The following is a 10,372-nucleotide window of genomic DNA, read 5'->3' as shown; positions in this document are numbered from 1 at the left end:
GAGATTGCTCTCTGGCCTTAAATGATGCTCTTTTTGTTCCTAATGATTCCTTGACTTGTCTCATCCCCTTGGAGGTGGGACAGGGTTGCCATCGGATTTGGTTTCTTGTGTTGAGCTCAAGCACAGTGTTCTTGGGAACGTGATGGCATCGTTAGGAGAGTGACAGCTGAGCTAGGTAGTATTCCTATGGCATATGCTGCAGGTCAGTTGTGGGCTGTTGTATAGTTTTCCTCTGAGCTAGTTTTCTAGCAATTCATCTTCATCTGCTGGGCACATAAATGCTGCAGTTTGTTATAGTCCCTGCTAAATGTCTTCTTCAAAGTGACAGAGAGACACCATTTGCATCTCTACCAGTACTCTTCCATGGTGAGATACTGAAGTGCATTTGGGTAAATGTTACATCTTCCTTTTCTCTCATGCTTCCCTCCTCCCTCTCTGTTTTGTTTGTTTCAGGTTCTCGGCCTTTTTGGATCTACACAGTGGAAGTTGCATCTTGTGTATGGCGTGGTTAAGCTTGCAGCCTCTCACCTCGGCCTTCCTCCATTTTGGGCTGGTTACTTTTGTGCTGTTTTTGCATGGTTTGCAGGTGGATGCTGGCCTGACGGGAGACTCAACCAGTTCAGTACAAAACAGCTCGTGTTCAGGATCTTTTGACTGCAAGGAAGGTGTTATCCTGCCAATATGGTACCCAGAAAACCCATCCCTTGGGGACAAAATTGCCCGTGTTATTGTATACTTTGTAGCACTGATCTACATGTTCCTTGGAGTCTCCATCATTGCAGATCGTTTCATGGCGTCTATAGAAGTCATTACATCACAAGAGAAAGAAATCACAATTAAGAAACCCAATGGAGAGACCACAACAACAACCATTCGGATTTGGAATGAAACTGTTTCCAACTTGACCCTCATGGCTCTGGGCTCCTCTGCTCCCGAGATCCTTCTGTCTCTGATAGAAGTGTGTGGGCATGGATTCATAGCTGGTGACCTGGGGCCATCTACAATTGTTGGCAGTGCTGCCTTCAATATGTTTATCATCATTGCCATCTGTGTCTACGTGATCCCTGATGGGGAAACCAGAAAGATAAAACACCTGAGAGTTTTCTTTGTCACAGCTGCATGGAGCATCTTTGCTTACATCTGGTTGTACATGATCCTTGCTGTCTTCTCTCCAGGTGTGGTTCAAGTCTGGGAAGGTCTGCTCACACTTTTTTTCTTTCCGCTTTGTGTTCTTCTGGCTTGGATAGCTGATAGACGCCTGCTTTTCTATAAGTATATGCACAAAAAGTACCGTACTGATAAGCACAGGGGCATTATCATAGAATCAGAAGGTGATCACCCTAAGGGAATTGAGATGGATGGCAAGATGATGAACTCCCATTTTCTGGATGGAAACTTAGTGACCGTTGAGGGCAAAGAGGTAGATGAATCTCGTAAAGAGATGATCCGCATCCTTAAGGATTTGAAGCAAAAACACCCAGAAAAGGATTTGGACCAGCTGGTAGAAATGGCTAACTACTATGCCTTGTCACATCAGCAAAAGAGCAGAGCCTTTTATCGCATTCAGGCTACCAGAATGATGACCGGGGCTGGCAATATTCTGAAGAAACATGCAGCTGAGCAAGCCAAGAAGAGCACCAGCTTACACGAGGTGCAGCCGGATGAGCCTGAGGAATTCATCTCCAAAATTTATTTTGACCCGTGCTCCTATCAGTGTCTTGAGAACTGTGGTGCCGTTCTCCTGACAGTGGTGCGGAAAGGAGGGGATGTGTCCAAGACCATCTATGTGGACTATAAAACTGAGGATGGTTCTGCCAACGCTGGTGCTGACTATGAGTTCACAGAGGGGACTGTTGTCTTGAAATCAGGGGAGACCCAGAAGGACTTTGCAGTGGGAATTATTGATGATGACATCTTTGAGGAGGATGAACATTTCTTTGTTCGGCTCAGTAACCTCCGTGTGGTGGACAGTGAGGAACCTCCAGAGCTTGGTAACTCCCCATACCCAAAGGCCATGCTGGCTTCTCCTTGTGTGGCCACAGTGACCATCTTGGATGATGACCATGCTGGCATCTTCACATTTGAGTGTGATGTTATACATGTCAGTGAGAGCATTGGTGTGATGGAAGTAAAAGTCCTAAGGACATCAGGTGCTCGGGGTACAGTCATAGTGCCATTTAGGACAGTAGAAGGGACGGCAAAAGGAGGTGGAGAAGACTTTGAAGACACTTATGGGGAGCTGGAGTTCAAGAATGATGAAACTGTGTAAGTACCCTATTCACTTTTATTCCTTGGTCTAGTTTTGGTGTTTAACTCCCCATTTTGCCTCCATTACAGGTGAATTCTGACAAGGGCCAGGCTCCTTTCTTCAGCTTTTCTTCAGTTTCCCTACTTACCTCTTTCAGGCAAGAACCGACAGCAGGATTTAAGATCTCAAAGTCTTGTCCGTTCCCTCTTGGGAATAACAAAGTGAGACTTAGAAATACTGCAGGGGACAGGAGGAAAATATTTCATTTTCAGACATTCTGTACTTGAGCTCTGGGTTAACATGAGTTAAGGTAGAGAGAGAAGAAAAAGGGGGAGCTTTTAACTGACTGGGTGAATGCGGGAAAGCCTCCATTTGGGAAACAAACGTAGAGGGGAGACAAATTTCCTGATATTCTCATATGAAAATTTTACAACAGCTATTCCCAGGCAATCAAGAGCTGCTCAGTAGCTATGGGGCTTTATTTTCAAATGAACAGCACATCATACCTGTGTCCTTAGGCTGCCTGTGCAACTTGCAGGTCTGTGTGGCAGCTAATTCAAAGGATAGCCACAGCTGCAAGCTGTTCTGCTAGACTTGTGCAATCCTTACAGTATTTATGCCCCCTTGGTCTACCCATATTCTCCATGCCACCTTCTTTATGATCTTATGTCTGTTTTTTAGCTACCTGTGGTTCTTCTCCTTATAAAATACTATGGCAATTGACAATAATGGACTAAAGCACTGCAGCTCACAGCCTGTCCATGTGGCTCTATGACCCAGTGTTTTCATACAGAATTAAGAAAGGAAGCGGAATAGTCTGCACCAGTCCTGTTAATTCAGCTCTTTTATGGCGTACAAAGTAGCTGATACGAAGCTAGGAAGTAATAAAGACCAGAGAGGCGATAATGTCTAATTGCTTTAAGTACCTGCTGTTAACATTAGTGGGGAATGAGAAAAATCCCTTAGCTGAGCAGGGAGAAGGAGGGGGTGTGAACCTGGTGCTAAAACTCCCTAGTGTTGAGTGCCTAGGTTCCTCTTGTTAACACCTAATCACTTGAGCCATCAAAGGAAGAATTGTACAGATGCAACTGGCATCAGAGAAAGGGAATCTTTGTACCAAGTCTCCTAATACAGAATCTGAAAGGGTGTTAATGTATTAAATGCCATGGAGTAGGGATGCCCTAATTCTGCAGCACCTTCTGCCTTAGCCCACTAAACCACTTAATCCAGCTAATGTACATGGTTCTCATGCTTTATTGTAAGCATGTTCTTCCCTTTTAAAGAACAGAAGTTCCTGGTTGTCTGGATTCAACCACAACAGAGAAGGGGAAGGAAGGATCAGCTGTCCTCATCTGCCCTTTTCACAGTGATTGGCCAGATAGGTTAGTCTCCTAAATTGTCCCTCAAGCTAATTTCTCCAGAGAAAGCAAGGAAGAATGTCAACTGTGTGGATGCAGTCTTCTGTGAGATACCTAAAATGTAGTATGCATTATCATGCTTCACCCAGACCTTGAAGAAAAAAGGCTTTAAGATCCATCAGAGTCTAGTAAGTTTGGGGTACTGGAGAATAGGTCCATGAGCCATCAGTGTTCCCTTTACCTTCCTGCTGGTGGGAGACTTCTGTTTGTCTTAGAAAAGTCTGAGAATACCCACATAGTTGCTCCCTTGCATTAAAACAAATTATGTTCAGCAGGACCATGTACATCCCTGTAGAACAGACTAACAATGAGGAAGGCAGTCCAGAAAACAGATGTGTTCTAGATGCTTAATTTGTGGCCCAGGGAAGATGCCACAGAACAGATTGGACATTTGTATGGTCAAAACTACATCCTTGCCTAACACATTGTGTCTTTAATTTCTGTGTCAGAAGGCTGCTGGAAACAGTTTCCAATCCACAGGGGAGCCCCGCTGTGCCTTGTGGCATAGGGCTGTAGGGCTAATGGAAAGTTTATTTTGAAGTTAAAATTAGTATAACTGATTGAGTCAAACTAATAAATAAGTGATGGATCTTAACAGCTGTATGGAAACTGCTGAGTCATAGTCTGGATCACTGATTGAACACTTGGAGAAAAGACTAGGTCAGCCCTGGAAGCACAGGTGAAGGCAATTTACCTGTGCAACCGAAGGAAGTAGAGCCAGGCTCCACCCATCATAGATCTCATTTAAGGTCTGACTGCCACAGAGGAAAGATCTCTTGTTGGAGATTGCTTCTCTTGGAGTTCTTTTCTGCAAACCTAGATCCTCAGAGGTGGGTAACTGTTCCTTCTTTTTCTAAGATCTCCTCGTTTGTGCTGGTCCCTTTGCCATTACAGCAGCCTAACCACGTAGACCAGCAAGCTGCCTTTATTCATGCCTAGGTTTCATTTTAACTCTCTAGGTCTTCTGGGAGTGGAGTTTTGGACTAGAAACGTGAGAGGGCAGTTTTTGAAATCATCTCTTGGTCTTAAGTTCATTGAAAGCAAGTCAGGTGCTGTATGTTGCCAGTTCTTTGCCCATATGTAAGCAGCTGCAATACTATTCCAGCAAATGCTATCTAGTTTGGGTCATCCCTAGGTTAGGAGGACAGGTGAATGGGGTGTTTGGGCCAATTTTGCAGGTCCAGAGAGCCATGTTCAAGTGACTGGTGACTGTATTATGTAATATGAGGCTGTATGAAGACACTGGGTCACCAAACAGCTGGAGTTCTGCCTGGCTGGAAGCTTTAGAGCCTGCCTCTTAAATGTCTCCCCACTGAGGGGAATTTACTGTGAGGTGTCCCTGTGTGCTGAAGGGGGAACAGCGGGGTCCACAAAACCCTGAGTAGAAGAGAAGAAAAAGCAGGGAAACAGTGTTCAGTATGCGGTGCTAAGGGCAAGGTGCTAGAAGGCCGTGAAAGTTACTTGCTTCCCACTTCAGCCTGCTGGTCAGACTGTTACTTAGGAAAGGTGAAACTTTAAGCTTGTCCTTTTCCTCATGGAAGTCACTTTTAAAAGCTTTTTGGCTCAAGAAGGAAGCATGTGAATTGGCAGCCTCATGCAGACATGTAATGCAGTGTTGAGTTTTACTGTGACTATGCACGTATGTTACTGCCACAAAGAAATGCTCGTTAGTGTATGTTATAAGAGGGCAAAAGCTGTAGTTTACACTTAGCTCATTCTCTGCTGGGAAGTAAGAACCCTTTAGATTGCATTCTGCTGTAGCAGTCTATATGTGATCTGTAAGTAGATTTTAGGTTAGCCTCCTTAACTGTAGCAATGCCTAAATTAATCTGAGGGACACTGGATTACATGGCATCTTTGTGATCAAAATTTTGGAGGACCACCACTTAGTAAATCCCCAGGGCCAGTGGTGGTTACAGTGAGCGCTCTCCTTTAAAACAAAATGGAGATGATGTCTTCCCTTAAATTTATCAGGTGAAGTTAACTGTTATTGGACTTGTTCTTAAGAGGCTTTCCCTGAAGTATGTGGGACTGAAAAAAGCTGAGTAGTTGTATGAATTACAGATAAGAGGGAATTGGATCCTGCCGCCGGCTCTTGCTTTCTGCCTCTGTGATTCTTTCTAAACTAACAAGGTCAAAGTTTCCTTACTTACATTTGGGTGGGAGCACAGAGAATGTGGGCTGAGATGAGGAGACTCAGAACAATGGCATCACTACTGAAATATGCAGTGTGTGTGTATGAATGTGTATGGGTGTTGGATAACTATAAATCAAACCGCATGATATTGAATTCTGTCTTCTGGTAAAGAAGAGAATTGGTTGAATTTAGAATACTTGATTCTGCTGCTTTTACATAACACTTGTGGTTTCTGAACTCCTGTTGCATTGAGACTCAGACATGACCTAAACAGCTAGAGGAGGCTCTTAGATCTCTTGTTGACTAAAAGGAGGCTCTTGAGGAAGCAAGTCCAAAACTTAGGGGTTTTTTTTTGAGGACCAAACATTTTTCTATCAAATAATATTTTGCAGAAATAAGTTTGGTTCTTGGATGTGTGAAAATGTGGAAAGGTGATAGACCATGCTGCTTTATCATGTCCGAGCAATACAGAAATCATTAAGAGATTAAGAGCCAGCAGCAAAAAGTGAATTGGATTTTAAAGGATTTTCTTTCTGCATAATAAAGGGATCTCCGAGCAAGTAAGGAAAGAAAATTAAAATTAAGTTACATTACTTTGAATTGGTTCCTCTGTTTAAAACTGTTTAAATTCGTGTGAAAAATTGTCTGTCTTGCTTTAGTAATTTTCAGGAAACGCACAAGTTACCAGGAACTAATTAATACACCACCTGGAAGGCAAAGTTATGCTGTGTCCATGTCATTTGCTGCTGCTAAGGTTTAGACTGAGAGATTACTTTGTTGCTTGCCCATATTATTGGTTGCTTATATATTTGTAGGACTTGCTGTCTAATGGAAGCATAGCTGTCTGCTCTGAGTTCATTGTTCTGAGTGTTGCCTGTGGCTCAAGGAGTAGTGCAGGAGGTACTGTAGTGTTAAACTGGTATTAAATGTCTTGTGAAGTCAATTTGCAAAGTCAGCATGGCTGCTCTTTGGTACAGTCATTTACCTATGTTGTGTTAGTCAGATCTCATAGTAATGAAAGGCAGATAGTGCTAGAGATGAATGTGTTTAAGACATCCTGATAGCTAGTGAAATCTTGTTTGATTTTGGCCTTTATGATTTGGAGATGAAGCTGTATGTTATACATTGCCTTTCCTTGTCTGTTTGCTTCTAGAGAAAGCCTTGGGCTGCCTCTGAGTACATTCTCAGCTTTGGTGGTCCTCCAAAGCACAAGGCAATGAAAAACCACAAGCATTTCCTCCTGTTTGGAGGCTTTTGCTAGCAGGGACATTCATGGGATGTGTTTGTGTGTATGCATGTGAGGGCCAGAGCTGTGCTGGATGTGGTCCTGTTTCAGGTCAGTACTGTGTCCCAGGGCTGGTGGCTAACAACTGCCCCAGGCAGCCACCAAGTGCTGCTGCTGCCTTCATGCTGTGCCACCGTGTTTGGTGGGAAGGTCAGTAGTTGTTCCTTTGCCTCCTTTCCCTTTCCTGTCCAGCCATTCTTGGGCTCGGGGCTACCTAGGTTGCCACCTCTTACTTGTAGCCCTGATGTGGTGGGATGTTAGCTTCCCCCTGTGGATCTGGTGGAGATAATAGTAGAGAAAAGTGAATGGCAGTTTCCTGTGTAGAGGATGTCATACTGAGGTTGGGTGCAATTAATTATCTTTTTTTTTTTTTTTACCACTTGGTGCTTGAAGAAACTGTCAACTTAATTTGCTAATCTGATCACCTACGCAGTCATGGTTGTGGCATTTTGAGGGGAATGCTATGAACAACATTTAGCTCTTTTGCATGGTGCTTCCTCAGTAGATCTAAAGGCACTTTGCAAAGGAGATCAAGGGTTGTTATTCCCATTTTGTAGTTGGGGGAGCAATGCAGAGAGAGTCACTTTTCTTCCCTCTGGACTATGATGAAAAGTCAGGAATAAAACTGATTCCCTGAACTGCTGGCCTATGCTCTATGCAGAGGAGGGCCTGTGTATACTAAGCTTGTAATTTCATGTCACTGAAAACAGACCCTCTTCCCCCCTGGCTGTCAACACTAACTGCAATTTTGGGTGCTCATTTTCCTAAATTGAATTTTGGTCATATATGGAGGTATATGTGAATCTGGAGTCACTGGTTTATCTGTGTCAGCTGTAGTGACACAAATTAATGACCAAGGTCATGATGAAATTACTGTGATAATCTAGTCTGAACTGTTATCCAGCAGCTCTCATGTACTCTGCACAGATCCTAATGTTCTGGACTTGAAGTAGAACAGCTCTCAACAAATTTAGACTAAGCAGTGGGAATCTAGGCAGCGAAGATTTGCTGTATGAATCTGATGGTTTCCTTCTCCCAGGATGCTGTTCCTTCCCATTTCAACTCACTTGAGATTTAACTTCTAATGAGTTCTCCAAACTCTTCTTCAATCTGTTTTCATTAGAGGATGAGCTCCTTCTGGTTTTCTCCTAATCCACTTTCATGTAAATTGGAACTTCTTGATTCCTATTTTAATCCAGATTAAGGAAGAGCAGTAGGAGCTGTCTTTGAGAGGAGATAATGGCCTTTCAAGGAATAGTCAGAGAAACTCCAGCGTTGTTCCCTGGCCTCATTTAATTACTTCCTGAAGGGGAAAGAGAAAGGCAATTCTGTTTCCCTGTGGTGATTATCTCACCTGTCCATCTGAACTCTTACTTGCTACAGAAAATGTTTCTTGTAGACCCTGATTTGGAAAGTGATACTGTCGGTTTTGCATATGGTCCCTGTTAAAAAAAACAAACCCCAAACAATCAAATAAACCCCAAACCACTCCAATGGCTTTCTCCCATTATGTTGCCAGAGGTGAAGAAAGAAATATAACAGCCTTTCCAGTGAAATTTTCATGTTAGAGTTTTTAACAGTAGCAGATTCTGATTTAACTTAAGTCATTTACACAGATGCCTGCTCTGAGTGTCTGCCTTAGTCCTGCCATGAGGTTTAGGAGGTGTGACCTGCAGGGATTAGTGTAAGGTGACAGGGACTGTTCCTGGAGTGTTCGTGAAGTCATTCTGCAGAAATGTGAGACAGTGACACCATCCTGGGAAGAAGACAAGACCCGAGCTGACCTTTACCTTCCCAGATAGCCTTGTTGGCAGGTGTCAAGTGGACAAGCAATCCATCTATACATGAAGAAGGACAGATTACATGTCTCAGGCACTGTGACTTTTTGCCTATCAAAGGAGCCATTTATATGAATTAATGTAATAGCATTAAACAAGGGGGCCTGGGACCCCAGTTCAACCCAGCTCAAAAGAGAAGCATGCACTAGAGAGTGGCTTTTCAGAGTTAGTGTAAGCTCTGGTCTAGCAGAGAAGTCCCTGAGAACCTGATGGGTTCATACAATAGAAGGCCCTCAGAGGGGCAGCTCTGGGAGATATCAGGGAAGGTAGCAACACTCTGAGTTCAGAGCAAACACAGGGAAATTCATTTTGCCAAACAGCCAAATTCTGGATTTAAAAACAATCTGACCAGAACTGATCCAAGATAAAAACAAGCTTACTGTGTGTTGAGCGAGTTTAGCCTCCTCCTGAGTCATGCAGTACTGCATAAAGCACCTTTGGATGAGTGGCCAGTAGATGTGCTTTTCATGTACGGGGTTGCAGAGCACAGATCACATTTGTTTCCCGCTTACTAAAAGGAGGAGAAGCTGTGGTTTGAAAAGTGCTGCCACAGGGCTTTGAGAGCAGATGCTGGGGCAAGGCTAGGCAGACTTTATGTCACTCAGTACAGGTATAAGTGGGCTTCTTTTCATTTGTTTTGTTTTAAGTCTGCAGTGGGAGCAGTAATTACAGCATCACTTCAATGCATTTTTAGCTTCTAACAGATCAGAGTGCAAGCAAAGTTTCCAAGTAAAATATGGGCTTATGGTTTTCTAAAGGAGATAAGGAGACAGGCAGAATCTAAAGTATCCTTGGCAAGAGGTCCTCAAGCACTTTTCTGTTGTGGCTAAATAGAAGCAGCTGACCTTGGTGAAAGAGGGGTAGCTCTTTCAAGTAAGAAGGGACTTGTCTGTTGCTAGCAGTGTGGCTTGTTTCTTATTTACCTCATGTCAGGATAAACTATGATGATAAAAGAACTTGCTACTCTAGCTGTTGTAAGCACTGTGAACCAAGTTCACCCTCTGTTTGGCTTCAGTGAAAACAGCAGATTTAGAGCTGGGAGGAATCTGGACTGGTACGTGCTTACAGCTGTCCTGGCAGATGGACCGCTGACAGATGAGGCCCCTCAGGCCCATGCCTGGATGCCAGCACTTAGTGCTGCTAGCTTTTCACCTGGAGCCAGCCCTGGTGCTGAGCAGGCACTGGTGCTCCCAGTATTGGGCCTTTTGAGTGGGCTATGCTGCTCTCAGGAGTAGATGCACACCAGCTAACTGGGAGCAATGGCCATCCTTTCCCCTTGCCAGCTCCTCCTCCCAAGTGGTGGTGTTGAGCTCTTCTGGTTATTCAAGGAGCCTGGGGCTTGGTGCTGCATGCAAGTAAGAGCTGTGGCTCTGATCTCCTGGTTTCTCTGTTAGGCTGTGGAAAATTTCCTCCAGCTCTCATAGTTTGGTGTTTTTTTTCTGTCTT

At 43.9% G+C, this 10,372-nt stretch overlaps 1 protein-coding gene across 1 annotated transcript in view; it reads left to right on the top strand.

The window, feature by feature from the left end:
• Window positions 1-459: 459 nt before the first annotated feature.
• SLC8A3 (solute carrier family 8 member A3) overlaps window positions 460-10,372 on the top strand; it is a 79,847-nt gene continuing 69,934 nt past the window's right edge. The window contains exon 1 of the mRNA XM_065754646.1: window positions 460-2,265. Within this exon, the coding sequence (XP_065610718.1) occupies window positions 500-2,265 (1,766 nt within the window). The 5' untranslated portion in view covers window positions 460-499. The remainder of the gene's footprint in view (window positions 2,266-10,372) is intronic.

This window comes from Cyrtonyx montezumae, unplaced genomic scaffold, assembly GCF_038088225.1.
Source record: "Cyrtonyx montezumae isolate F1298 unplaced genomic scaffold, pur_monq_1.0 scaffold_10, whole genome shotgun sequence".
Taxonomy (NCBI): Eukaryota; Metazoa; Chordata; class Aves; order Galliformes; family Odontophoridae; genus Cyrtonyx; species Cyrtonyx montezumae.
This window is presented reverse-complemented; position numbering and strand designations above follow the sequence as displayed.